This window comes from Taudactylus pleione, unplaced genomic scaffold, assembly GCF_031769625.1.
Source record: "Taudactylus pleione unplaced genomic scaffold, aTauple2 ptg000433l, whole genome shotgun sequence".
Taxonomy (NCBI): Eukaryota; Metazoa; Chordata; class Amphibia; order Anura; family Myobatrachidae; genus Taudactylus; species Taudactylus pleione.
Window position 1 is genome coordinate 1,416,739 of NW_028284835.1, and position 27,204 is coordinate 1,443,942.

A 27,204-nucleotide genomic window follows, 5' to 3' on the forward strand; every position below is an offset into this window, starting at 1 on the left:
AACGGAGTGTAGGAATGATGTAACAAGGCTTAGATTACGGGCCGTCATTCACACTTAAACAGCTGAATTCGGATGGAAATGTCCGAGAAATAGTGAAAAAATACTTGTCGTCTGAAACCCTTTGCAGCTAATCGGTATATTTCTGGGAATAATTGTCTGTTGTTTTGTTTTAACATCCTATAGGGCGGGCTCCGTGGAACACGCGAGATGTGAGCGCCGGCTACAGCATCTCATCGCCACGCAGAAGGACCTCATGTACCAGGAGCTGTGGTTGTATTGTACGTATTACTGTGTGGTGGAATCCAGCAGTATGGGAGGAGGGGGTGCCGCAGTCTGGTGGGATGTGGAGTTTGGTGGGCTCGGTGAATGAACGGTTGATATTCCTTTCTGAAACGTTGTCTCTCTTTCTCAGTAGGAACAAACGTTTTTGACTATCTGGGTGGTATTCTCAGTTACATGGCCATTGCTGTCCCAATCTTTGCTGGTGTCTACAGGGACCTGAGCCCGGCGGAACTCAGCGAATTGATCAGTAAGGTGATTGTAATTCCTCCCTATAATTTCCTCCTGCCCCACGATCACAGAACTACTTGCCCCCCTCCCACCCCTTTACCTCTTACCTTTCCATGCTTTTTGCAGTATACATGCTACCATTGGGTGAAATAATCAGACGTCATGGCCTGGTCTACCACTGCTATGCAGATGATACACAACTGTACCTGTCCCTTGCTCCAGGTACAAAGGACCCAATAACAACCCTAAATGGCTGTCTAGCTGAGCTTCAGGAGTGGATGAGTGCCAGTTGGCTGCGACTGAACCCTGATAGAACAGAGGCGCTTATGATAGGTCACAGGACAGGGCTACAGCATAACCAACCAAAAGGACTTCCGCTTGGGGGTTCAGAATTACAAAACACTGAACATGTGCGGAATCTTGCTGTTGTCCTGGATAGTGGCCTCTGACACTTAAACATCAGGTATCAGCCACAATCAAATCCTCGTTCTTTCATCTGAGGAACATTGCCAGAATCAAGCACTTAATTCCCTCAGAAGATCGGCCTAAAGTCATACATGCATTTATATCATCATGCCTAGACTACTGCAACGCCCTCTACCTCAGTCTCCCAGCAAAAGAATTACACCGCTTGCAGATGGTACAAAACGCAGCTGCCAGGCTATTAACCAACCAGCCCCGTTCCAGCCACATAACACCCATTCTCTACTCCCTTCACTGGCTGCCTGTCAGATGGCGAATTGTTTTCAGGATTGGATTACTAACTTACAAAGCCCTACATGACCATAGCCCAAGGTACCTTAAGCAGCTTCTGATTCCTTACCGTCCCACTCGATTACTGCAATCCGTTGATGAAGGACTATTAACAGTACCTAGAATCTCCCGGAATTCTTCTGGGGTTCGAGCTTTCAGTTTTGTGGCTCCAACCTTTTGGAACTCACTTCCCCGCACAGTTCGAGAGTCCTCCACTCTAGAATCCTTCAAAAATAGTCTCAAGACTCACCTCTTCACCCAAGCATTTCACTAATGTCCCTTGTTTAAGCTTCTTTTGTATTTTGTACTGTAAAGGCAAATGTAAAGCACTTTGAGTCCTTTAGGAGAAAAGCGCTATATAAATAAAATTATTATTATTATTATTATTATTATTATTACCACCTCCAAGGTTCTGACCCCAGGCTTTTTGGTCCCTTTAGAATGCTTTCGTTTCCATTTACCTGGTCAGCTGCTTCAGTCAGCTCATCGACCTGTCCAGCAGTCTATGTGACGTGGCCGGATATACCCATCGGTGAGTGTGGTGGTGTGGGAGGGTGGCTCCGGCAGATGGGGGGGGAGCTTTGTCACTGACCAGTCTTTTCCGCAGGATTTCTGAGCTGGAGGAGGTGATGACTGATCTCTTGCAGGGCCACAAAGAGCCTGAGAATGATTCGCATCCAGAGCAAGAGAGGGATGTGTAAGAGAATATTTTAATTAATTTTTTTTACTTTTCGCTCTTCGGTACTCACGTTGGGCTCCTAGTCTGAGATGTGGCTCCTGTCTATTTCTTCTATCTTATCAACAGGTCCCCTGAGGAGCAGACTGAGGACCGTGAGGCAGTGTTTGTCTTGGACAATGTAACCATTACAGCCCCGGGATCAGAGTGCACACTTGTGCGGGACCTGAGTTTACACTTGAGTGAGCGGAGCAACCTCCTGATCACAGGAGACACAGGCAGCGGGAAGTCGTCCATTCTCCGTGTTTTAGCCGGGTTGTGGAAGACCAAGCGTGGTAGGAGCTAAATGTAGGCCCCACATTGATCATTTCTCCTCCATCGCCAGCCCTGTGAGAATAATGAGAGGCACACGGACATTGCTAGATCTGGTGCCCCCCTCAAATGCCATAAGGGAAGCTGCTTGCAGAAAAAAACTTTTGTGTGTTTGGCACAATTTTTTTTTATTTTAAAACTTTTTTTCTTATTTTGATGATTGCTGTATTCAGCTTCTTGTACTTTATTTACCCCTGCACCCTCCTTCGTACCATGAGCCCTGTCAGCCTTCTTGCCACATCACCAGCCTACATATGATGAACCTCCCTGCGCACCTTCATCCCATGAGCTGCTTCACCCTTATTCACACCATCAACACCATAACACACCTTCATCAGATGGGCCTCACCATCCACAATCACACCATCCACTCCACCACCTGCCTTCACGTCATCAGCCCCACAACCCTGCCTTCACGCTATGAACCACATGTCCCACCTTCACACCATGAACCCCACCTCACTATTTCTATCTTTGACAACCATCGAGCTTCACACCATACATCTCCAACCATCTTCACACCATGAACATGGTACACCACAACACAACTTCATACCATGAGCCCCACCGTCCTACCGTGAACCACACCACCCTCCTTCATACCAAGAGCCCCACCACCCACTTTCATGAGTCCCACTATCCACCATCGCACAGTCAGCCCCACGCCTACTTACACACCTTTAGTCCCACCACCCACCTTCACACTGGCAGCCGCAGCACCAACCTTCATACCATGAAACCAACCACCCATTGTCAAGTTATTAGCCCCACCTCCTGCCCACAAACCTTGAGCCCCATCACCTGTCCTCACACCGGCAGCCGCAGCACCAACTGTCACATCATGAAACCTAAAACTTGCCTTCATTCCATGAGCTCCACAGCCCACCTTCATATCATGAACCAAACCACCCACCTTTAAGCCATCGGTCCCACCGCCTGCCTGCAAACAGCCCCACTACCTGCCCTCACACTGGCAGCCGCAACACCAACCTTCACATAAATGAAACCTACAACTTAATTCCATGAGTTCCACAGCCGCCCTTCACATCATCCCCACCACTCCCCTATAGCTTCACACCATGAGCCCCACCATCATTCCATAAACACTACCATGAAACCACCACTCACCTTCCCACCCTGAACAGCGCTGCCCTCTGTTCCGTGAGCCCCACCACCCACTTTCACGCCATAAGACCCACCATCCACAATCACGCGACATTCATTGTTTTTCTTTCCTACATCCTGATTTTATATTTCACTTCCCCATAATGAGAGAGCTAATCTGTCCCCCCATTGTCAAATGACCCCTTCCCCAGTTTTGACATAGCTCTTGTTTGTTTTGTTTTTATTTCTTACTTTTCCTCCCTGAGTTTCTCACACAATACGTTTTAACTCCTTAGGTCGGATTTCGCTTTTCACTCCTTTTGGTCCTCATGGCGTTCTGTTTTTGCCTCAGAAGCCATTTTTAAGTGATGGAAGCCTGAGGGAGCAGGTGAGATTCCTCCTTAAAATAGTCACCGACTACTTGATTATACCCTTGAATGAATTTGTGAATCATGTTATCAGACTTGTCGGTTGCAGAGAGTGTAAGAGGGACAGTTGTCAGTTAGACTTAGTGGCGTTATCATCATTGCATGGCGACAGGCGTGTCACAATGACTGTTGTGCCCAGATAATCTGCACGGGTTCCAGACTATAGATAGACAGTAAAAAGGTCGACAATGTCTAGATAGACACCAGATGTTAGACCGTCAATGGGTCGACAGGGACAAAAGGCCAACTTTTTATTTTTTTTTAAGTGATAGCCACTTACCGAAGGCTTAGGGTTAGGTACTTACCCCGACGTTTAGGGTTAGGTACTTACCGGAGGGTTAGGTTTAGGCACTAAAGCAGGTGTCCGGAAACCACGGTCCTCAAGGCACACTAACAGTCCAGGTTTTAAGGATAGCCGTACTTAAGCACAAGTGACTTAATTAGTACCTCCGTTATTTTGATTCAACCATCTGTGCTCAATCATGGATATCACTAAAACCTGGACTGTTACTATGCCTTGAGGACCGAGGTTGGGAAACACTGCACTAAAGGGACGGTTAGGGTCAGGTACCTACCCTGACGTTTAAGCATAGGCACCAGGAGTGAGGGTTAGGGTTAGAAGAAAAAAAATGTGTCAACCATTTGTACCTATCGACATTCTTGTGTCGGCCTTATGTCCCTGTCGACCAATTGACTGACTAACATCAGGGGCCAAATGTAATAGGGTGAGAGTTTAGAAAATGTGGGAGTTTATCAGTAACCTCTCACATTGGTCGAGTTTTATCTTCAAAATGGGGAAACATGCGGATGAGAGCTTATATCGTGAGAGTTTTTTGAGTCTGAAAAACCTGTGCGTTTGCCCTTTTGCTCTGTTCTCAGACTCTATTACATTGGCCAAGTTTAAAAAGTGTGAGAAAACTCCTGACATATTCTAAACTCTCGCCCTATTACATGTGGTCCCTGGTGTTTTGTCTGGACACTGTCTACCTGTTTACTGTCTATCTTTTTTATACAGCACACTGCTGAATACAGTTACATTTAATGTATTAATACAGTCCGGTGCATAAATATTGGGACATTGACAGAATTTTCATATTTTGGCCTCTATTCACCACCACAATGGTTTTGAAATGAAACAAACAAGATGTGCTTTAACTGCAGACTTTCAGATTGAATTTGAGGGTAATTACATCCAAATCAGGTGAACGGTGTAGGAATTACAACGGTTTCTATATGTGCCTCCCACTTTTTAAGGGGCCAAAAGAAATGGGACAAACTAAACAATCCTAAATCTAACTTTCACTTTTTAATACTTTGTTGCAAATCCTTTGCAGGCAATTACAGCCTGAAGTCTGGAACGCATAGACATCACCAGACGCTGGATTTCATCCCTGGTGATGCTCTGCCAGGCCTCTACTGCAAATGTCTTCAGTTCCTGCTTGTTCTTGGGGCATTTTTCCTTCAGTTTTGTCTTCATCAAGTGAAATGCATGCTCAATCGGATTCAGGTCAGGGGATTGACTTGGCCATTGCATAACATTCCACTTTTAGCCTTAAAAACCTCTTTGGTTGCTTTTGCAGTATGCTTCGGGTCATTGTCTATCTGCAACTGTGAAGCGCCGTCCAATGAATTCTGAAGCATTTGACTGAATATGAGCATATAATATTGCCCGAAACACTTCAGAATTCATTCAGTCAGCAGCCACATTCATCAATACATACAAGGGAACCTGTTCCATTGGCAGCCATACATGCCCACGCCATGACACTACCACCACCATACTTCACTGATGAGGTGGTATGTTTTGGATCATGAGCAGTTCCTTTCCTTCTCCATACTCTTCTCTTCCCATCACTCTGGTACAAGTTGATCTTTTTCTCATCTGTCCATAGGATGTTGTTCCAGAACTGTAATGACTTTTTTAGATGATGTTTGGCAAAATCTAATCTGGTCTTCCTGTTTTTGAGGCTCACCAATGGTTTACATCTTGTGGTGAACCCTCTATATTCACTCTTGTGAAGTCTTCTTTATTGTTGACTTTGACACATATACACCTACCTCCTGGAGAGTGTTCTTGATTTGGTCAACTGTTGTGAAGGGGTTTTTCTTCACCAGGGAAATAATTCTTCTGTCATCCACCACAGTTGTGGTGTCCGGGTCTTTTGGTGTTGCTGAGCTCTCCGGTGCATTCTTTCTTTTTAAGAATGTAGCAAACAGTTGATTTTGTTTTTGCTATCTCTCTGATGGGTTTGTTTTGATTTTTCAGTCTAATGATGGCTTGCTTCACTGATGGTGACAGCTCTTTGGATCTCATATTGAGAGTCGACAGCAACTGATTCCAAATGCAAGTGTCACACCTAGAATCAATGCCAGACCTTTTACCTGCTTAATTGATAATGAAATAACGAGGGAATAGCCCACACCTGTCCATGAAATAGCTTTTGAATTGATAGTCCCATTACTTTTGGCCCCTTAAAAAGTGGGAGGCACATATAGAAACCGATGTAATTCCTACACCGTTCACCTGATTTGGATGTAATTACCCTCAAATTAAATCTGAAAGTCTGCAGTTAAAGCACATCTTGTTTCATTTCAAAGCCATTGTGGTGGTGAATAGAGGCCAAAATATGAAAATTCTGTCAATGTCCCAATATTTATGCACCTGACTGTATAACGTGTAGGATTACTAAAAGAACAACTTCCACAGCTCAGCGGGAGGAAGTCACTGCGGCCGTTGCATGAATTGCTATAATATTCCCAACATGAAATCTGCTCAGAAATGCTCTTGTTGAAGGTCGGCATTATGGGGTCACTGCCCTAATTCACAAATGTGTTTGATTTGCCAAACCTCTAAATGGCCAATTATTTCAAGTATCCTAAAGTGATTCATAGAGAACTATTAAATGAATATATTTTTATCATCTGCAGGTAGCGATTATTTCACACCACATAAAAATAATGATAATTCCATGTTCTTAGTGTAAGAAGAGATTGTGTAATACTTTAGGGAAAGGCATTTATAGGCGTTTTCCTGGCTTTCTATCCACCGTGACTAAATGATTTTTGTTTTTTAGGTCATCTACCCGCTGAAAGAGATTTACCCGAATTCTGGTGAGTTATTTCTCTGCGGATACGCAGCCCATGACCCTTTATGCCCAAACACCCCCTCGCTCTGTCTTACGTCTGCATGTGGTGTCACCACCCATCTCTCTGAGACCACCACTAAGCTTGAATGAATTGTGTCCACAGTCTAGACTAGGGGGGAGGGGAGAGCAATATGCAGCCCGACCAGCTGTTGTAGAACTACACATCCCAACCTGCCCTGCCACAGTTTTGCTATTTGGCCATGCTAAAACTGTTGCACTGCATATCTGGGATTTGTAGTTCAACAACAGCTGGAGGAGTGCCCATTGCCCACCCCTGGTCTAGACTATTGTCTGCTGGTGAATGTGATTATTGCCTCGCAATGTAGACCCTCCCTTCTGTCACAGCCTAACCCTGCTGCCCTAGAGAGTGTTTGTACACGTGCGATAATTAGTGAAATGACCCTAACACTTAATACTGGGCTCACTTATTCAGTAGCGATCACAGCTTTGATTTTGCACGAAACGCAGCTGCTAAAATATGGTAATGCCGGCATAAAGACGCCCCCTGCCGCCTTCTCATAATCGTCTAACCTCGCTCTTCTGATTAAACATCAGGACCAAGGACGCACATGGGCCAGTAACGCAGCAATTACACCAGGTCTGATCAGCCGCAGACACTACAAGTCTCCTCGCACGCAGAGAGCTCTCATGCTGCGTAGGCCATCGTAGTGGCTAATTTATGCACGCCCAAGCAACGGCGTTCACACGGACAGACACACCTGCGTTATTCCGACCACTCCCCCGTTACCAGCCCCAAACGCACAGCCTGTCGCTCACTCTGTGATGGATTCCTCTGTGCGTCTGTAATCGCAGTGCGATCACTGCACACACGCAGTGCGGCTTATGCACAATGGTTAACAATCGCTCGATCTGCGCAAGTAGTTGCATTTGCGATGGCGGCTGAATCAGGCCCTATGCGTGTCTGTGTGGTGTATTTAGAGGATATATTTCATTTGTTTTTTATCTTGGCAAAGCTTGGGTGTCTGGAATGGCAGCCTGCAAATAATAGCACGACTGCAGAACTACTGGCATCCTCGCCCCCTCATTGTGATATCAGGTGTTTGGGGGTGACACCGAGCCGGCTCCGGCAATGCTTGACGCCAGGCTGCCAACCTAAATGTGTTCATCAAATTGTCCCAATGCTTTTATTACCATGATACACACAGGTCTGCAGTGCACTAGTGTCATTACGTGGTGGCTATAACACCGTGCACTAGTGTCACTACGTGGTGACTATAACACCGTGCACTAGTGTCATTACGTGGTGGCTATAACAACGTGCACTAGTGTCACTACGTGGTGGCTATAACACTGTGCACTAGTGTCACTACGATATGGCTATAACACCGTGCACTAGTGTCGCTACAATATGGCTATAACACCGTGCACTAGTGTCACTACGTGGTGGCTATAACACCGTGCACTAGTGTCATTACGTGGTGGCTATAACACCGTGCACTAGTGTCACTACAATATGGCTATAACACCGTGCACTAGTGTCACTACGTGGTGGCTATAACACCGTGCACTAGTGTCGCTACAATATGGTTATATCACCGTGCACTAATGTCACTTCAATATGGTTATATCACCGTGCACTAATGTCACTTCAATATGGTTATATCACCGTGCACTAGTGTCACTACGATATGGCTATAACACCGTGCACTAATGTCACTACAATATGGTTATATCACCGTGCACTAGTGTCACTACGATATGGCTATAACACCGTGCACTAGTGTCACTACGTGGTGGCTATAACACCGTGCACTAGTGTCACTACAATATGGTTATATCACCGTGCACTAGTGTCACTACGATATGGCTAGAACACCGAGCACTAGTGTCACTACAATATGGTTATATCACCGTGCACTAGTGTCACTACAATATAGCTATAACACTGGGTCCATAGGGTTTCCACAGGGTTGACCTTGGGGTATAGATGGATCTGAATCCACGGGCACCACGCAGTTAAAGCTTTAGCTCCCAGGATGCACTGGGTCCATCCTCCTCTATACCCCACCCCCGAGCCACAGGCACCTCAGTTTTAGTTGGTGCCCGGCCGCAGTCGGGTCACCGTTAGCGCAGGGGGGGCTGATTAGCAGCCCCTAAGCTTAATTTTATTTTATGAGTTTAAAATTTTTCTTTTATTTTAAAACTCTTCAGAGCGGCAGCGTCGGACTGTCCATGGGACGTCCAAGCTGCCGCTCCTACACCCTGTCGGTGCCGCGACGCCAGTACAGATCTGGGGTTCGTGGCGGGACCCCAGAGTCTGTACTAGCCAGGCTCTGGAGGTATCCCTGGGCTGCTGCCGGATCGCCGGGGAACAGGTAAGGTCGCGGGACCCGCGAGTACATGCAGTTTTTGGTCTCTGGGGACAGACCGGAGACGCTAGTGGTGGCGGTGGGCTCCCCCTCTCAGGAGGCATACCCCGCGTGTCCACTAGACCACCAGGGAGTAATTTGTCGGCAGCGGGAACCGGCATCCCGGGGTTAAATGCTAGTCAGGGGAGAGAGCCTACCCTGTCTAGCGGCTCCTCCCCTCAGCTCAGCGCACCATTCCGCTCGGGTCTGGCGTCGCTGAACTGCATCCTGCGGGAACTATTCCTCTGAGGTCTCCGGCCCCCATCTTTTTCTCTGGTGGCAGCGCAGATCGATCAGGCAGCTTGTGGTCCGGTCCCCCTGTGTACCTCTCCCATGCTAAAGGTCAGTGTACACAGCACTATAGCCCTCCCTGACACTGAATCTGGGCAGGTTGAATGTACCGGTGCAGTGAGTATTAACCTCTGCATGGTATGTGACTTTTGCTAGTGCTGACTGTCTGTGCTTTATTTCCTTACTACTGTCAGTTTATACCTATTCCTTTTTTCTCCTACAGCCCTGGCAGGTATGTGGGGGAGGGGCTTCTCTCTGATCTCACGTATATAAATACAAGTATTTGTGAGGTCTATCACATACAGTAGCTTGCTACACGGTGCCATATCTGTGGACAGGTGTGTTGCACGCTTGTGGGTTTTTCCAGTGGAAGGAGTGTGAGGGTAGCACACAGTAAAAGATGATTCCCTTATTAATACAAAAGAACGTGTAACTAGTGTAAATATGTGAACGGTAAAAGAGTTGATTCAAAGTCACTGATCCTTAATTAAAAGGCGGCTGCAGTCCTCTTGGGGTCCGTTTTGGCTAGCGGGTGAAGTGGTTCTGGAAAAGAGGTTTAAGAAGACATGCGCCTGATAGTGTAGTATTTAAAAGAATTATACCGAGTGCTCGTAAGAATAAGTGTGCGTATTAAAAATAAACACTTTTAAGCTTATCTGTGTGTGTATATATATATATAGATATATATATATATAGATATATAGATATATATATATATATATAGAGAGAGAGGAGGAAGGTGCGGCACTCTGGCATATAAAGAAATGGCAACACGCAGTGGTTGTTTTTCAACGTTTCAGTTCACTTGGAACTTTTTTCAAGATAACAATTTCTACTTCAGGGTCCATAGGGTATCCACAGGATACCTTGGGGTATAGGTGTGACGTCAGTCGCAGGGCACCAAAGAGTTAAGCTTTCAGCCTCCCAGGATGCACTAGGTCCCCCTCCTATACCCCGCCCCCGAGCCAAGGCACCTCAGTTTAGTTTGGTGCCCGGCCGGAGTCGGGTGCACCTGTTGGAGTGGGGGCTAGAAGAGCCCCTGAAGCTTATTCTTCATGCAGCTGTGGCTGCACAACTGGATGAACAGCATGGACAGTCAGTCCTGACGTCCATGCTGTCTTCCCTACACCCCGCCGGTACCAGAACGCCGGTACTGATCCGGGGATGCTGGTGGGCGTCTGGGGTCACAGCTAGCGGTGACCCCAGATGCTCCGGACCATGGCCGGATTCAAGGGGGACAGAGGTAAGCAGCGGGGTCCCGCGGTGGGTCCCCGCTGATCACATGGTCCTAAGTCCCCAGGCAGGGGGCTCCCTGGGGACTGGCTGCAGCGTGGAGCCAGGCGACCAACCTGCGCTTCCACTACCCCCTGGGACAGCGGACCGCAGCAGAGCGGTAGCGCTGCGGCGTCCCAGGGGTTAAATGCATGCCAGGGGAGCGCGCCTTCCCTGTCTCACAGCCGGCGCCTCCCCCGCTGCACACAGCCCTCTCTGCATGCTGCCGACTGGTCCTGTGGCAGCGCTCCTCCCCCAGGCCAGCCTCCTCTCTGCTCCTCGGCGGCCATCTTCTCCAGAACGCATGGTGAACGCTGCTGGAAGCGCTGGAAGGAAGCATCGTGGTCTGGGTCCCCCCGCATACCTCTCCTCCGCTGTGGTCAGGTCTGTGTATGCAGCGCTGTGTCCTACCAGGCCCTGTGTCTGTGTAGTTGAGTGATCAGCGCTGTTAGTGCAGGAATTGTTATTTTTCTGCATTGTATGTGACTGTGCTAGCGCTGCTGCCTGTAATCTTTTCTTCTCTAAACTGTCAGCTTTATTACTGTCCCTGTTCTTTCTGCTAAAGCCCTTGCGGTGCGGTGCTGCAGGGTGGTCTCTCGCCTATTTAATACTTAATTGGTGAGAGAGGTCACATACGTGGTGCCATCATGTCTGAAAGTGATTTTCCCCTCCGGCTACAGTGTACCACGTGCAAAGTACCGTTAGCGGAGGGGGAGGGTAGCGCGGAGGGCCTTTGCCGGCAGTGTTTGTCCATGGCGCGGCCTATTACGGTTACAGCACTGGTACAGGAGCCGCCCTGGGCTTGTTTCGCTCAGGCGTTAACAGCTTTAGTGGGCCAGTTAGCTCCGCAGCCCGCGTTTACTCCGATGGGTTTGTCCCAGCAGTCTGTGGTGTCGTCACCCATGCAGGGGTTCCCACGACAATTGGTGGTACCCCACAGTCTCCCTATTTCCCCGCTCCCGGGTTCTCAGGAGCCAGCGTGGGTTAACTCCCTGACGAGTTCTGTACAGCACTTGTCGGATGTGTTGCAAGGGGAGTCTGTGATGCGGTCTCATAAAAGGCCGGTGGCGTCTCTGTCCGCTCCTTATGAGGATGACGAAGGGACGTCTGATGATGGGGAGATTCTAGATCCTTACGATCAGAAACCTCTCCATACTAAGGACGCTGATGCTAAGTCCAAAGTATATATTCCTGGACTTATTCGGGCGGTCCGCACAGCCTTGGTGATTGAGGACGAAGTTCCCCCAGCGGCTAAATCTAAGTATGCCTTTTTCAAAGATGTGAAGGGCGATGCCACAGTCTTTCCTCTTTCGGGTCAGTTGGTGGACCATTTAGAGGAGGCGTGGAAACAACCTGGCAAAAGATACCAGCCGCAGAGACGCCTGGCGGTGGCTTATCCGTTCGCGGATAATTATTTTGCGAAGTGGGAATCCCCTCCACAGGTGGATTCTCACGTGACCCGTCTTGTCCGTAGTGCCACATTGCCGATGCCATCCATGTCCTCTCTTAAGGATGCTACGGACCGCAAGGTAGAAATCTGCCTGAAGTCCGCTTATTCCCTTGCAGGGGGGGGCAGCACGGCCGGCTATGGCCATTTGCTGGGTTGCCAGAGCGATGGAGCGCTGGGCGGATTCATTAGAGGCTTCTTTTGAATCCGACTGTCCGGCCGATCAGGCGGAGTTGATTGGCAATCTCCGTGATTCGGCCACCTACATCAACGAGGCGGCTCTAGACATTAGTACTCTGGTGTCTAGAATTTCTTCAGCAGCGGTAGCTGCTCGTCGCACCTTGTGGCTGCGATCCTGGAAGGCGGACGCAGATTCCAAGAAAGGTCTGGAAGCGTTGCCGTTTACCGGAGAAGTTCTCTTCGGTCCGGATCTGGATAAGATTGTGGCCACGCTGGCGGCAGCCAAATCTGCCTGTCTCCCGTCGGCCGCTGCTCCTTCTGGTTCGGGACCATCGTCCTTTCGGTCATCTAGGGCCCAGGGCAGGCCCAAACCACAGTCGTTTCCTCGACAGGCTGGCCCTAAGAAATCGGTCAAGCCCCGGAAGCAGGCATGGAGTACCAGACGTCCGGCCCCCAAGCCAGATGACAAGCCTGCGGCCTGACGGTCCGGGCCTCCCTTTGGGGGATCCCAGGGTGGGAGGCCGCCTGCTACAGTTCGCCCAGTGTTGGTCGACCACTACGACAGACACTTGGGTTCTGGAGGTGGTTTCCCACGGATACGCCCTCTCCTTCCGGCACAGACCCCCGGCTCGCTTCTTCACCACGGGTCTCCCATCAGACCGGAACAAGGCTACGGAGCTGCGGAAGGTATTGCACACTATGCTCCAGGCTGGAGTTATAGTGGCGGTTCCATTCTCCCAGAGGGGCCAGGGTTTCTATTCAAATCTATTTTTGGTACAGAAACCCAATGGGTCATATCGTCCGATTCTCAACCTCAAAGCACTCAACAAGTCTTTGCGGGTCCCGAAGTTTCGGATGGAGACCCTACGGTCCATCATTCTGGCGCTGGAACCTGGGGACTACTTGGTGTCATTGGACATACAGGACGCTTACCTGCATGTCCCTATTCTTTGGCGCCATCAACAGTTCCTCAGGTTTGCAATCAGCAGCGACCACTTCCAGTTTCGGGCGTTACCTTTTGGCCTGGCAACAGCACCACGTGTTTTCACCAAGGTGATGGCGGTCATGGCGGCTTCTCTGCGGCTGCAGGGAGTCCGCATGTTGCCGTATTTGGACGACCTGTTATTGGTGGCAGGATCTCCAGAGCTCCTGTTAGGCCACTTGGACCTGACCATTGCACTGCTGCAACGGCACGGCTGGCTAATCAACTGGCAGAAGTCCACTCTAATCCCGTCTCGGAGGATTCTGCATCTTGGAGCCTTATTGGACTCGGGACAGCAAAGGATCTTCGTGACGGAGGACAAGATCTCTGCTTTACAGTCAAGGGTGCGCAGTTGTCTGCACAGCCGCCGGGTGTCCTTACACTCGGCGATGAGGTTACTGGGCTCCATGGTGTCGGTGTTCGACATGGTGGAATACGCCCAGTTTCACTCCAGACCTCTGCAGCAACTGATCCTGTCCAAGTGGAACGGGCTGACTCAGTCTCTGAAGTCCCAGACGATTGTGCTCACCCAGGAGGTTCGCCTGTCCCTTACGTGGTGGTTACAGACGACCCACCTCAACAAGGGACGTCCGTTCTGGGTTCCAAATGGGGTCCTGTTGACAACGGACGCCAGTCTTCGGGGCTGGGGAGCAGTTTCGGGTCCACACTTGTTCCAGGGCAGGTGGACGCCGACAGAAGCGGAGCTTCCAATAAATATCTTGGAACTCCGTGCGGTCTTCAATGCTCTCCAGCAGGCACAGCGGTTTCTCCAGGGTCGCCCGGTGCAGGTCCAGTCGGACAACGCTACCACCGTGGCCTACATAAACAGGCAAGGAGGAACTCGCAGTCGGGCGGCTCTCGTAGAGGTCTCTCGGATCCTGGTTTGGGCGGAGCGCAATCTTCCGGACATATCAGCGGTCTTCATCCCGGGAGTGCTCAATTGGGAGGCGGACTTTCTAAGTCGCCAGGACGTTCATCCGGGGGAATGGTCCCTGCACCCGGACGTTTTTCAACTACTGGTGGACAGGTGGGGTCTTCCAGAAATCGACCTCATGGCGTCCCGGCACAACAACAAGTTGCCGGTGTACGGGTCTCGCACAAGAGACGAAGGGGCGTCTCTGGTGGATGCTCTGTCCGTCCGGTGGACGTTCCGGTTCGCATACCTGTTCCCTCCGGTCTCCCTTCTTCCACGGGTAATCCGGAAATTCAAACAGGAAGGAGGGACGCTCCTGTTGATAGCTCCCGCGTGGCCCAGACGGCACTGGTTCTCAGACCTTCAGGGTCTGTCCGTGGACATTCCTCTGCGGTTGCCGCTACGACCGGACCTTCTGTCTCAGGGTCCTTGCCTTCACCCGGACCTGACTCGGCTGTCTTTGACGGCGTGGCTGTTGAGACGGCCATGCTGAGGTCCCGGGGGTTTTCCAGCTCTGTGGTGCGGACCATGTTACGAGCTCGGAAACCGTCTTCCGCGAGGATATACCATCGCGTGTGGCATACGTTCTTCCAGTGGTGTCGACCGAGAGGTTATGCACCGCGGGAGTTTCGTCTGTCTCGGATTCTCGCCTTCCTGCAAGCGGGACTAGATCATGGGCTTCGCCTTGCTTCTTTGAAGGTACAGGTTTCGGCCCTATCTGTCTGGTTTCACCGTAGGATTGCTACAATCCCGGATGTGCGCACCTTTATGCAGGGTATTCTCCGCATTCAGCCGCCCTTTGTTCCACCTGTGGCGCCTTGGGATTTGGCTGTGGTCCTGAGGGCTCTCCAAGGACCGCCGTTTGAACCACTGGGCTCAGTGGATCTTAAATGGCTAACAGCTAAGACTGTTTTCCTTCTGGCCATTGCTTCGGCCAGACGTGTTTCTGAGTTAGGGGCTCTTTCTTGTAGACCCCCTTTCTTGGTTTTTTATGGGAACAGGGCAGTGCTCCGCACTCGGCCCGAGTTTCTTCCCAAAGTTGTTTCCCAGTTTCATATTAACGAGGAAATAGTTGTTCCGGCCTTTAACTCACCGGGTCTTTCCGTGGGTGAGGCCTCTTTGGATGTTGTGCGGGCCTTAAGGACTTATGTTGACCGCACTTCTTCGTTTAGGAAGTCGGACGCTTTGTTTGTCCTCTTTGGCTTCCGTAAAAAGGGTTGGCCTGCTTCAAAGCAAACTTTGGCAGCCTGGATCCGTATGGCTATTTCTGAAGCTTATCTTCATGAAGGCCTACCGGTCCCTCCTTCTCTGAAGGCTCATTCCACTAGGTCTGTGGGTCCTTCGTGGGCAGCTCGACGTGGTGCCTCGGCAGTTCAGATCTGCAAGGCTGCTACGTGGTCTTCTGTCCATACCTTCGTGAGGTATTACAGGTTTGACACCTTCGCCTCTCAGGATGCTTCCTTCGGGCGGCGGATTCTCCTTTCTGCACAGGAGCGTCCCCACCCTTAAAGGATACTGCTTTGGGACATCCCCAAGGTATCCTGTGGATACCCTATGGACCCTGAAGTAGAAAATATGAGATATGGTAAGAACTTACCCTTGTTATCTCTATTTCTACGAAGTCCATAGGGTTCCACAGGACTCCCGCCCTGTCGCACCTGTGCTGCAGATGGGCTTTGCTCTGGTCACCGGTTTTCCGTCTCCCTCTGGTGAGAATGTGATTCTTGTATGTGTCCAGATCTTTGTTCTCTCTCTTCCTTCTCCTCCTCCGGCCTATGGCTTGGTAACTAACTGAGGTGCCTTGGCTCGGGGGCGGGGTATAGGAGGGGGACCTAGTGCATCCTGGGAGGCTGAAAGCTTAACTCTTTGGTGCCCTGCGACTGACGTCACACCTATACCCCAAGGTATCCTGTGGAACCCTATGGACTTCGTAGAAATAGAGATAACAAGGGTAAGTTCTTACCATATCTCATATTTTAATGATACAAACATACCTTAAAAAGAAGAAGCCACACCTCGTGAAACGCCTCTCAGCCGGAACTGGGACTGCACACCCGCCCGGCGGCGCCAATAGATGACGTCATCGCGCTCCTGCGTGGGATAGCGACGACCCCATCAGTGACCCCATCACCATGGTTACCCATCACAACAATTACATAAATATTTAAAAAAAACATATAGATCGAAATACATCGCAATTAATTCATGTTCAGCACTGTTGTTAGAAGGACATCTTGTTACAACCCTTTGTTACTACTAAGACCACCATTAAATATCATCGTTGCAAAAAACTGCAACCGATGTGTACCTAGATTATATCACTATAATAAATACATATTCAGGGCTATAGAAACCACACAAATGTTTAGTATATATATATATCCTACCATAGGGATCCCACATCGATATTCCTAAAAGGGGGGACTACTGCCCTCCTATAAAGATGGCCACCTCACAAGAACCATGTATATGAAATATTTTCATTTAGCCCCCGGGGGTGTACTACATCCAAACGAGCGATCCAACGAGCCTCGCACTGCAGTAATTTGGTGGCCCGATCACCACCACGTAGAAGAGGAGAGATGTGATCAATCATACGGTAGCGAATGCTGGCTACCGGATGATTACACATGGCAAAATGCCGTGCCACCGGCTGTTCACTAGATCCCACCTCAAGAGCTTGGCGGATGGCGGACCGATGCGCCGCCATGCGCTCCTTAAATTTTCTTTCGGTCTTACCAATGTAGGTAAGACCGCAAGGACAGATAATTTGGTATACCACAAAGTTGGTATTGCAACTCAACAGAAATCTAATAGAAATTATTTTGCCACTATGTGGGTGTGCAAAGGAATCTCCAGGTATGAGGAATTGGCATGTTGTGCATGTACATTTAATGCAACCCACTTTTTTCTGTAAAAAGGATCTGTTAGTGGGAATTTTATTTATTTTAGAAATATCCGTTTTGACCAAAAGGTCACGTAAATTACGCCCTCGTGAGTAACAAGGCATCAGCTGGCTATTCTTAAGGTAAAGATTCTTATCTGATTCTATGATAGGCCAATGTTTTTTGGAAATTTTATTAATTACTGGGGATGCTACATTAAACCTATTAACCCAGGGAAATTTTTCTATAGTGGTCGTATTTTTTTCTTTCCTAATTAGCAACTGATCTCTATCCAACTGCATAACCCTATCTTTAGTTAATTCAAGAGATTTACGTGAGTATCCTCTGGAAGAGAATTTTTCTATAAGCTCATTTAATTGGACTAGGGCTCTCTCTGGGTCATTATTTATGCGTCTTATCCTTATCATTTGGGAGTAAGGTAAACCCCGTAAAAGATTTTTAGGATGACAGCTCTGAGCCTGTAAAAGGCTCACGTAAATCTCTTGAATTAACTAAAGATAGGGTTATGCAGTTGGATAGAGATCAGTTGCTAATTAGGAAAGAAAAAAATACGACCACTATAGAAAAATTTCCCTGGGTTAATAGGTTTAATGTAGCATCCCCAGTAATTAATAAAATTTCCAAAAAACATTGGCCTATCATAGAATCAGATAAGAATCTTTACCTTAAGAATAGCCAGCTGATGCCTTGTTACTCACGAGGGCGTAATTTACGTGACCTTTTGGTCAAAACGGATATTTCTAAAATAAATAAAATTCCCACTAACAGATCCTTTTTACAGAAAAAAGTGGGTTGCATTAAATGTACATGCACAACATGCCAATTCCTCATACCTGGAGATTCCTTTGCACACCCACATAGTGGCAAAATAATTTCTATTAGATTTCTGTTGAGTTGCAATACCAACTTTGTGGTATACCAAATTATCTGTCCTTGCGGTCTTACCTACATTGGTAAGACCGAAAGAAAATTTAAGGAGCGCATGGCGGCGCATCGGTCCGCCATCCACCAAGCTCTTGAGGTGGGATCTAGTGAACAGCCGGTGGCACGGCATTTTGCCATGTGTAATCATCCGGTAGCCAGCATTCGCTACCGTATGATTGATCACATCCCTCCTCTTCTACGTGGTGGTGATCGGGCCACCAAATTACTGCAGTGCGAGGCTCGTTGGATCGCTCGTTTGGATGTAGTACACCCCCGGGGGCTAAATGAAAATATTTCATATACATGTTTCTTGTGAGGTGGCCATCTTTATAGGAGGGCAGTAGTCCCCCCTTTTAGGAATATCGATGTGGGATCCCTATGGTAGGATATATATATATACTAGACATTTGTGTGGTTTCTATAGCCCTGAATATGTATTTATTATAGTGATATAATCTAGGTACACATCGGTTGCAGTTTTTTGCAACGATGATATTTAATGGTGGTCTTGGTAGTAACAAAGGGTTGTAACAAGATGTCCTTCTAACAACAGTGCTGAACATGAATTAATTGCGATGTATTTTGATCTATATGTTTTTTTAAAATATTTATGTAATTGTTGTGATGGGTAACCATGGTGATGGGGTCACTGATGGGGTCGTCGCTATCCCACGCAGGAGCGCGATGACGTCATCTATTGGCGCCGCCGGGCGGGTGTGCAGTCCCAGTTCCGGCTGAGAGGCGTTTCACGAGGTGTGGCTTCTTCTTTTTAAGGTATGTTTGTATCATTAAATTGTTATCTTGAAAAAAGTTCCAAGTGAACTGAAACGTTGAAAAACAACCACTGCGTGTTGCCATTTCTTTATATGCCAGAGTGCCGCACCTTCCTCCTCTACAATTGCCTTATCGTGAGGGCACCGGCAGCAGCTATCTACATGTTATTTGGAGTGCCAGTCCTTTCCACTTGTGTGTGTGTGTGTGTGTGTGTATATATATATATATATATATATATATATATATATATATATATATATATATATATATATATATATATATATATATATATATATATATATATATATATATATATATATATATACACACACACAGTATATATATGTATGTATATATATATATATATATACATACATATATATATATACTGTGTGTGTGTATATATATATATATGTGTCTGACAAGGAAGTAGAGCACCCACGCTGCTCCCACTCTGTTCTCCTGCAGACACTGCGCTGCGGGAGTAATTAAGGAGGGTTTATCACAGGATGGGCTGTGTATGAGGTGCTTTCAGTTGCCTGGGCCCTCTAACCCCCAAACTATGGGACAGGACCCTCCTTGGGCGATGTTTTGCCAGGTGCTGGCCTCCATAGTGGATCGCCTGGCGGTTCCAGCACCCCAAATAGGGTTACCCCAAGCCGCTATTCTCCTGTCGCAGGGTATCCCGCAATTATTGCAGTCTTCCCCTGGGCCTCAAGCTGTTAATGACTATCCAGGGGTGCTGCTATATGTGCAGCCTCCTCAGGTGGCGCAACAGTCAGTCCTCTCACAGGAAGGGGCAGGTACCCTGGGTGGATGTGTTTTCTAGTTCAGTCCAGAGCTTAGTGGCTGCTTCTTCAGCTTTTCAATCTATGCTGAAGAGTGACAAGCCCCATAGGGCATCTAAACGCCCTATTGTGTCATCCCAGTCTACGCAACTGTCAGACTCAGATGCGTCCTCAATGACGGGGAATTGCCTGAGGACTCTGACTCGGATTCTCCTGTCCGGGAGGTGGTAACTAAGTCTTCTTCTATTAATGTAGCAGCATTGGTATGGGCGGTGCGATCCATCCTTGACATAGAGCAGGGGTTTCCAACCACTGTCCTCAAGGCACACTAAGACAGTCCAGGTTTTAGGGATAGCTATACTTGAGCACAAGTGACTTAATTAGTACCTCAGTTCATTTGATTAAACCATCTGTGCACAATCCATGGATATCACTAAAACCAGGACCGTTAGTGTGCCTTGAGGACCGTGGTTGGGAATCACTGACATCATGCCCTGGCCCCTAAATCCAAATGCCCAAATTTCAAAACAGGCTAAAGTGGAAGTAGTTGTTTTTCCTCTGGCTGACCAGTTGACTGACCACATGGCGTAGACCTGGCAGTCGCCTAGTAAGAGGTTCCAGCCACAGAAACGTTTGACGTCTAGCTACCCGTTTCCTGCAGGGCATCTTTTAATCAAAGGTGCTACGCTGCCCTTACCCTCCATCTCTTCCCTAAAGGATTCTACGAACAGGAAAGTGGAAACTTGCTTAAAGTCAATTTATTCTCTCTCGAGGGCTGTGGCCTGTCCGTCTATGGCTATCTCCTGGGTAGCTAAAGCCATTGAGAGCTGGGACAATGTACTTGAGGATAACCTTACTGAGAAAGCGCCTGAGGTCCAGAAAGCTCTGGTGGGACAGATGAGCTGCCGCGACCTATATTGACAAAGTGGCTTTGGATGCCAGTCTGCTAACCTCCACAGTCTCGGCCGCAGCTGTGTCTGCCCGCCGCCCTTTGTTTCCAAATCTGGACCAACCTGGCAAAGTCTGTCTGCTTTTTTTCCTTCAGCTACTGCGCGTTCCAAGGCTAGAACCTCTGCATTTCGGTCCTTTCGTGTTCAAGGGAAGTCCAAGGGTCAGTCCTCCCCCAGGCAAGCGGCCACTAAGGCAGCCTCTAAACCTAAGAAGCAAGCTTGGGGTGCTCGACGCCCTGTTTCCAAACCGGAGGATCAATCCTCTGCCTGATGGGACGGGCCTCCCTCACCCAGTGCTGGTACAACACCACCACGGATGCCTGGGTACGAGAAGTAGTCTCTCGGGGGTACATCCTCTCCTTTCGGCACAGGCCTCCCCACCAGTTTTTCTGCACAGGTCCTCCTTCAAGCGAAGCCAAGGCCCTGCAGATTCAGGAGGCCATAAAGTCCTTGCTGAGAGCAGGGGTTGTTATTCCAGCCCTGCCTTCTCAACGCGGGACAGGTTACTACTCTACTCTGTTTCTGGTCCAAAGCCCAATGGGTTTCATCAGCCTATTCTCGACCTGAAGTCTTTGAACAAGTTACTCAAAGTGCCCAAATTCAGGATGGAAACTTTGTGTTCCATCATTCTGGCTATGGACCCTGGGGACTACATGGTTTCCCTGGACATCCAGGACTCATACCTTCATGTTCCTATAGTGCCTTCACAACAGCGGTATATGCGGTTTGCTATACGACAGGACCACTTCCAGTTTCATGCTCTACCCTTTGGCCTCTCCACGGCCCCAAGGGTATTTACCAAGATTATAGCAGTCATGGCTGCCCATCTTTGAAGCAAGGGTATATGGCTTCTTCCGTATCTCGACTACCTACTGTTGCTGGCTGGTTCTCCGGAGGTACTTCTGCAACATCTACACCTGATGATCGCTTGTCTGCAAGCGTGCGGGTGGCTAATAAATTGGAACAAATCCTCCCTAATTCCCTCACAAAGGGTGGTCCGTTTGGGAGCCCTTCTAGATTCTCTGCAGCAGAGGATTTTTCTGACTCCAAAAATGATTTTCTCCCTGCAACTGCGGGTGCATAGTTGCCTGAACAGTTGCAGAGTGTAGGTTCTCTGGGGTCCATGGTGTCGACATTCGACATGGTGGAATATGGCCAGTTCCATTCCAGGGCCCTGCAGGGGCTGATTCTATCCAAATGGAATGGGTTGCCACGCTGGTATCAGACATCTCATCTCACCAACGGTCACCCCTTTTGGATCACAGACTGGGTTCTCCTGACAACGGATGCCAGTCTCCAGGGTTGGGGTGCGGTGACAGGTTCACTCTCACTTCAGGGCCGTTGGACAGCGGAAGAAGCAATTCTCCCGATCGACATTCAGGAAATTCGGGCCGTGTATTGGACCTTCCAGTTGTCAAGTCACGTTCTTCATGGAAGAGCTGTGCATGTTCAGTCCGACAACGCCACCACGGTGGCGTACATCAACCATCAAAGGGGCACTCGCAATCGGGCAGCGATGACAGAGGTGTCACGCATCCTGTCTTGGGCGGAGTGCCATCTTCCAGCCATCTCGGCAGTGTTCATTCCAGGAGTCCTCAATTGGGAGGCAGACTACCTCAGCCGTCACGACGTGCTTCCCGGGGAATGGTCACTTCACTAAGAGGTGTTTCAGCTCCTTGTGGAAAAGGGCGGCCTGCCGGAGGTGAATATCATGGCCTCCTGTCACAATCACAAGTTTCCCGTGTACGGGTCCAGGACAAGAGACGCACAAGCAAGTCTGGTGGACGCTCTGGCGGTCAGGGGGACCTTCCAGTTTGTGTATCTCTTCCTTCTGATATCCCTTCTACCTCGGGTTCTTCGGAAATTCAAGCAGGACAGCGGCAAGCTTATGCTGGTGGCCCAGACGTCCTTGGTGCTCAGATCTTCGGAGTCTCTCCATCAACACTCCGTTCTTTCTGCCTCAACGCCCGGACCTGTTGTCTCAGGGTCCCTGCCTGCATCCAGAACCTGGGTCATCTGTCTTTGACGGCGTGGCTCTTGAGACATCCATCTTAAAATCCAAGGGTTTTTTCTGGCTCAGTCATTGGCACGAGGTTTCGGGCGCGTAAGCCTGCCTCTGCCAGGATTTACCATAGAGTGTGGCATTCTTATTTTCATTGGTGTGCCTCGAGACATTACGATCCCCAAGTGTTTCGTGTTTCTAGATTTTGGCGTTCCTTCAGTCTGGTTTGGACCTTGGCTTACGCCTGTCTTCTCTGAAGGTTCATGTCTCCGCACTGTCTGTGTGGTTTCAGCGTAGGATTGCTCCTTTACCAGATGTCCGCACCTTTTTCCAGGGTGCTCTCAGGATTCAGCCTCCCTTTGTGTCCCCAGTGGCTCCTTGGGATTTGGCAGTGGTTCTTCGGGGACTCCAGTTGAACCCCTTGAGTCTGTGGAGCTCAAGTAGTTGATTACTAAGACTCTTTTTTTTTTTTTCTCCTGGCGATTGCTTTGGCTAGGAGGGTTTCAGTATTGGGGGCGCTTTCCTGTCGTCCTCCCTTTCTGATTTTTCACCAGAATTAGGGCAGTGCTTCGCACTCGCCATGGTTTTTTGCCTAAAGTGGTTTCTAAGTTTCACATTAATCAAGATATTGTTGTGCCGGCCTTTCAGTCACCTGACCTTTCGGCTGGTGAGGCTTCCTTGGATGTGGTTCGTGCTCTCAGAATTTATGTGGACCGGACTAGTTCGGTTCGGAAGTCGGATTCCTTGTTAGTCCTCTTTGGTTTTCACAATATGGGTTGGCCGGCCAACAAACAGACTGTAACTAGATGGCTTTGTTTGGCTATTTCTGAGTCTTATACTCGGGAGGGCTTGCCTGTTCTAACCTCTGTTAAGGCTCATTCTACTCGGTCTGTGGTTCTATGCTTTTGACACCTTCGCACCGGATTCTCCTTTAAGCACAAGAGCGTCCCCACCCTTAGTTGGACTGCTTTGGGACATCCCCAAGGTCAACCCTGTGGACCCTGAAGAAGAAAATGAGAGAGATGGTAAGAACTTACCTTTTGTTATCTCTTTCTTCGAAGTCCATAGGGTCCACAGGGCGCCCGCCCTGACGCACCCGGCTTCATATGGGCTGTGTGGTTGGTCAACGGTTTTCAGTCTCCCATTTCTGTGAGTATGGTTTCTTGTGTGTTCCAGTTTTCCTTCTCTCTGTTTTTCCTTCCTCTGTCCTTGGCTACTTACCAACTGAGTTGCCTGTGGCTTCGGGGCGGGTTATAGAGGAGGATGGACCCAGTGCATCGTGGGAGCTAAAGCTTTAACTGCGTGGCGCCCGTGGATCCAGATCCAGCTATACCCCAAGGTCAACCCTGTGGACCCTATGGACTTCGAAGAAAGAGAGATAACAAAGGTAAGTTCTTACTTGTTTAGAATGAATTGGGTTGAAGTCATTTTAGATAAGGACCTTACAACTGAGAAATTCTTCCTTATGTGGGAAAGTTATATAGACACACTTTCCACCTCTATGCGTTTCCAAATCCATAATAGTTTACAGAACTCGTCCTGGTATCTGTTACAACTTGCAGCTAATGACCCTCCGATAAGATTGCAGTATTGATTTTTTCTTTTCAATAACTTTTTATATGTAACTTTGGTGGAGTACGGGGGGGTGGCGAGCTATCTAGTTTACTTATATTTCCATTTCTATTATGTCATTACAATGATTTGTTGTACTATTCTAATTTTTTTTGTGTATGGCAATTATTCCATATATAAATTAAATTTATTGATCCTTCTCTTTGCTGTTCGGACAATAGTATACACCATTTGCACTATTGTACAACTATTGTATTCATTGCATTTGTATCATTGTTCATTGTGATGTCTGTAAATGTGACACTTGATGCTTAAATAAAAAAATTTGTTTATTAAAAAAAAAAAAGGTAAGTTCTCACCATATCTCTAATTTTTTTTTTTAATTAAATTTGTAAAAATCTCAAAAAAAATACTTTTTTTTTTTTTTTTTTAGAATTTTGAGGACAAAAATTAATTTATTCCATTGTGGAATGAGGCTGTAACATAACATAAAATGTGGAAAAATTGAAGCGCTGTGAATACTTTCCAGATGTACTGTAAAATATAGATAGGCAGGAGTGTGTGTAATATATATATATGTATATGTATGTATATATATATATATATATATATATATATATATATATATATATATATATATATATATATATATATATATATATATATATATATATATATATATATATATATATATATATATATATATATATATATATATATATATATATAAATAAATAAATAAACCGTTGTAATTCCTACACCGTTCACCTGATTTGGATGTAATTACCCTCAAATAAAATCTGAAAGTCTGCAGTTAAAGCACATAGGGCGGAATTCAATTGTTTTCATCCCCTATCGCGCCCGACGGAGCTATTCTATTCTTGCTCCTGTCGGGCGCGATCAGCTGCCAAGCGCTACATTTCAGCTCGCAGCCCCTGGGATGAGAGCTGAAATGTGCGAAAAGTGACATGTTTGGGCGCACAAACATCACTTTTCGCGATCGCGCCCAGCACTTTGGTCGGGGTTAGCCGATTTACGCGGCTAAACCTGACCACTTTGGGTGCGATCAGCGTGAAAAGCTGGCACAATTGAATAGCGGCCCGCGATCTCCTGTCACTTTAGACAGGAGATGCGGGCTGCGAAAACAATTGAATTCCCATAGTGTTTGTTTCATTTCAAAGCCATTGTGGTGGTGAATAGAGGCCAAAATATGAAAATTCTGTCAATGTCCCAATATTTATGCACCTGACTGTATATAATGCACATTATATCTCTCTCTCATATCGTGTATATATAATCTCAAAAGAACAACAATTAGGCGCTCTTTGTGTATACGACAAATATAAACACACATCAATTAATAATTTAAATATAAACACAAGTGTCCAATTCCCATCGAAGGATGCCACTGAAGGATAGGACATTCCCACTGAAGGATAGGGCATAGCTTTGTATGTTTTTAGGATATGTGAAGCCATAAATAAGACTAATTTCTGGTCATTGAGGACATCTGTGGATTCATTCTGGATATTCAAATAAGCCATATTTAATTTATATTTAGTACGGGTTCACCTTCTACATTTATGCACTATAGGTGGTTATGAGATTTATTGCACTAGGAGGCGCACCTGGCGTTTTATGTGTATAGATATAGATATCTCATCTCACCATATCTGAGAAAACAAACATGTACTTTTTAATGAAAACAGCAGCATAGTTTAATAATGTTTCGGCTATGACTTGGGCCTTTGTTCAGATAACAAACTTTAAAAAAAATATATATATATATGTATTATATCTCCTTTCTCCCATGGTTTCTGTTCTCAGGGCGAGTTGATGATGACAGGGTCCTGAGATCACTGGAAATGTCAGGGCTGGTAAGATGTGGAGACCACCCTCACTCCTTACACCCATCACATGTTCTCACCTTTACACGTGTTACCATGTACCTCCTCCTGTCTGTACTGCACGTGTTCTCCACATTCCTCTATCTCTAGTTGTGACCACTCCTAATGGCTGCCCAGTGGAGTCAATCCAAAAAGAACTGAGGCAGACCAGTGTTCCTTGGAGTTGTGAAGGCCAGGAGGCCGTGTCCAGACCTGAAGGTGACAGGAAGGACCACAAATCGACTGTGGGTCTGATTCAGACCCGCTCGCAAGCTCATTGCATTTGCAAGCGGGTCGATGGTGGCCCAGTGCGCACGCAAGCCCCGCAGCGAGTGCTCGACAGCTCGTCCCATTTTGTAGGCGGGGAGGGGGGGTGGCTGAACAAATGGAGGAGTTCCCGAAGGAACGCCTGCCATTTGTGGGCGGCCCTACTGACATCACTTGTGATGTCAATAGTGGACTTCCTGCTCTATTAGTGTGGTAGTGCCCTGAATGGGAGCTGGGCTTTAGTTATTTTGTTGCTGCATGCTGACACCAGTAAAGCTCCATTTATTTCATTAGAGCAGGAAGTCCACTCGTGCTTGCGAGACCTGAGACCCTACCACAGGGTTTCCTCGCAAGCCCGATGGTCGCGATAATCGCGACCATCTCCTGCCCGCTCGCACTAGCTGTGGGTGGGCATCCACAGCTTTGCGAGCGGACAGAAAAAGAAAAAAAATTCCTCCCCACCCTGATTCAGAGCGTGCGCTCGCAAATAGCGAACGCCTCTGAATCAGGTCCCGTGTGTATGTGACGTTGTGGCAGCCAGACCAGGAGGCCGTGACTATACTTGTGAGAGACAGGACTGACACTGTGCTGTGTTACGTTTGCAGACTAGGTGCCCATCCATTATTGAGAGGGACCAAGCAGTGAGGTAGTGCCCTGAATGGGAGCTGGGCTTTAGTTATTTTGTTGCTGCA

At 47.8% G+C, this 27,204-nt stretch overlaps 1 protein-coding gene across 3 annotated transcripts in view; it reads left to right on the top strand.

The window, feature by feature from the left end:
* ABCD4 (ATP binding cassette subfamily D member 4) overlaps positions 1-27,204 on the top strand; it is a 60,910-nt gene that overhangs the window by 32,413 nt on the left and 1,293 nt on the right. For all 3 annotated transcript variants that reach the window (XM_088447498.1, XM_088447500.1, XM_088447499.1), the window contains exons 8-15: positions 184-278; positions 413-534; positions 1,704-1,795; positions 1,871-1,960; positions 2,069-2,274; positions 3,712-3,803; positions 6,918-6,954; positions 26,187-26,236. In XM_088447498.1, coding sequence (XP_088303624.1) covers positions 184-278; positions 413-534; positions 1,704-1,795; positions 1,871-1,960; positions 2,069-2,274; positions 3,712-3,803; positions 6,918-6,954; positions 26,187-26,236 — 784 coding nt within the window. The remainder of the gene's footprint in view (positions 1-183; positions 279-412; positions 535-1,703; positions 1,796-1,870; positions 1,961-2,068; positions 2,275-3,711; positions 3,804-6,917; positions 6,955-26,186; positions 26,237-27,204) is intronic.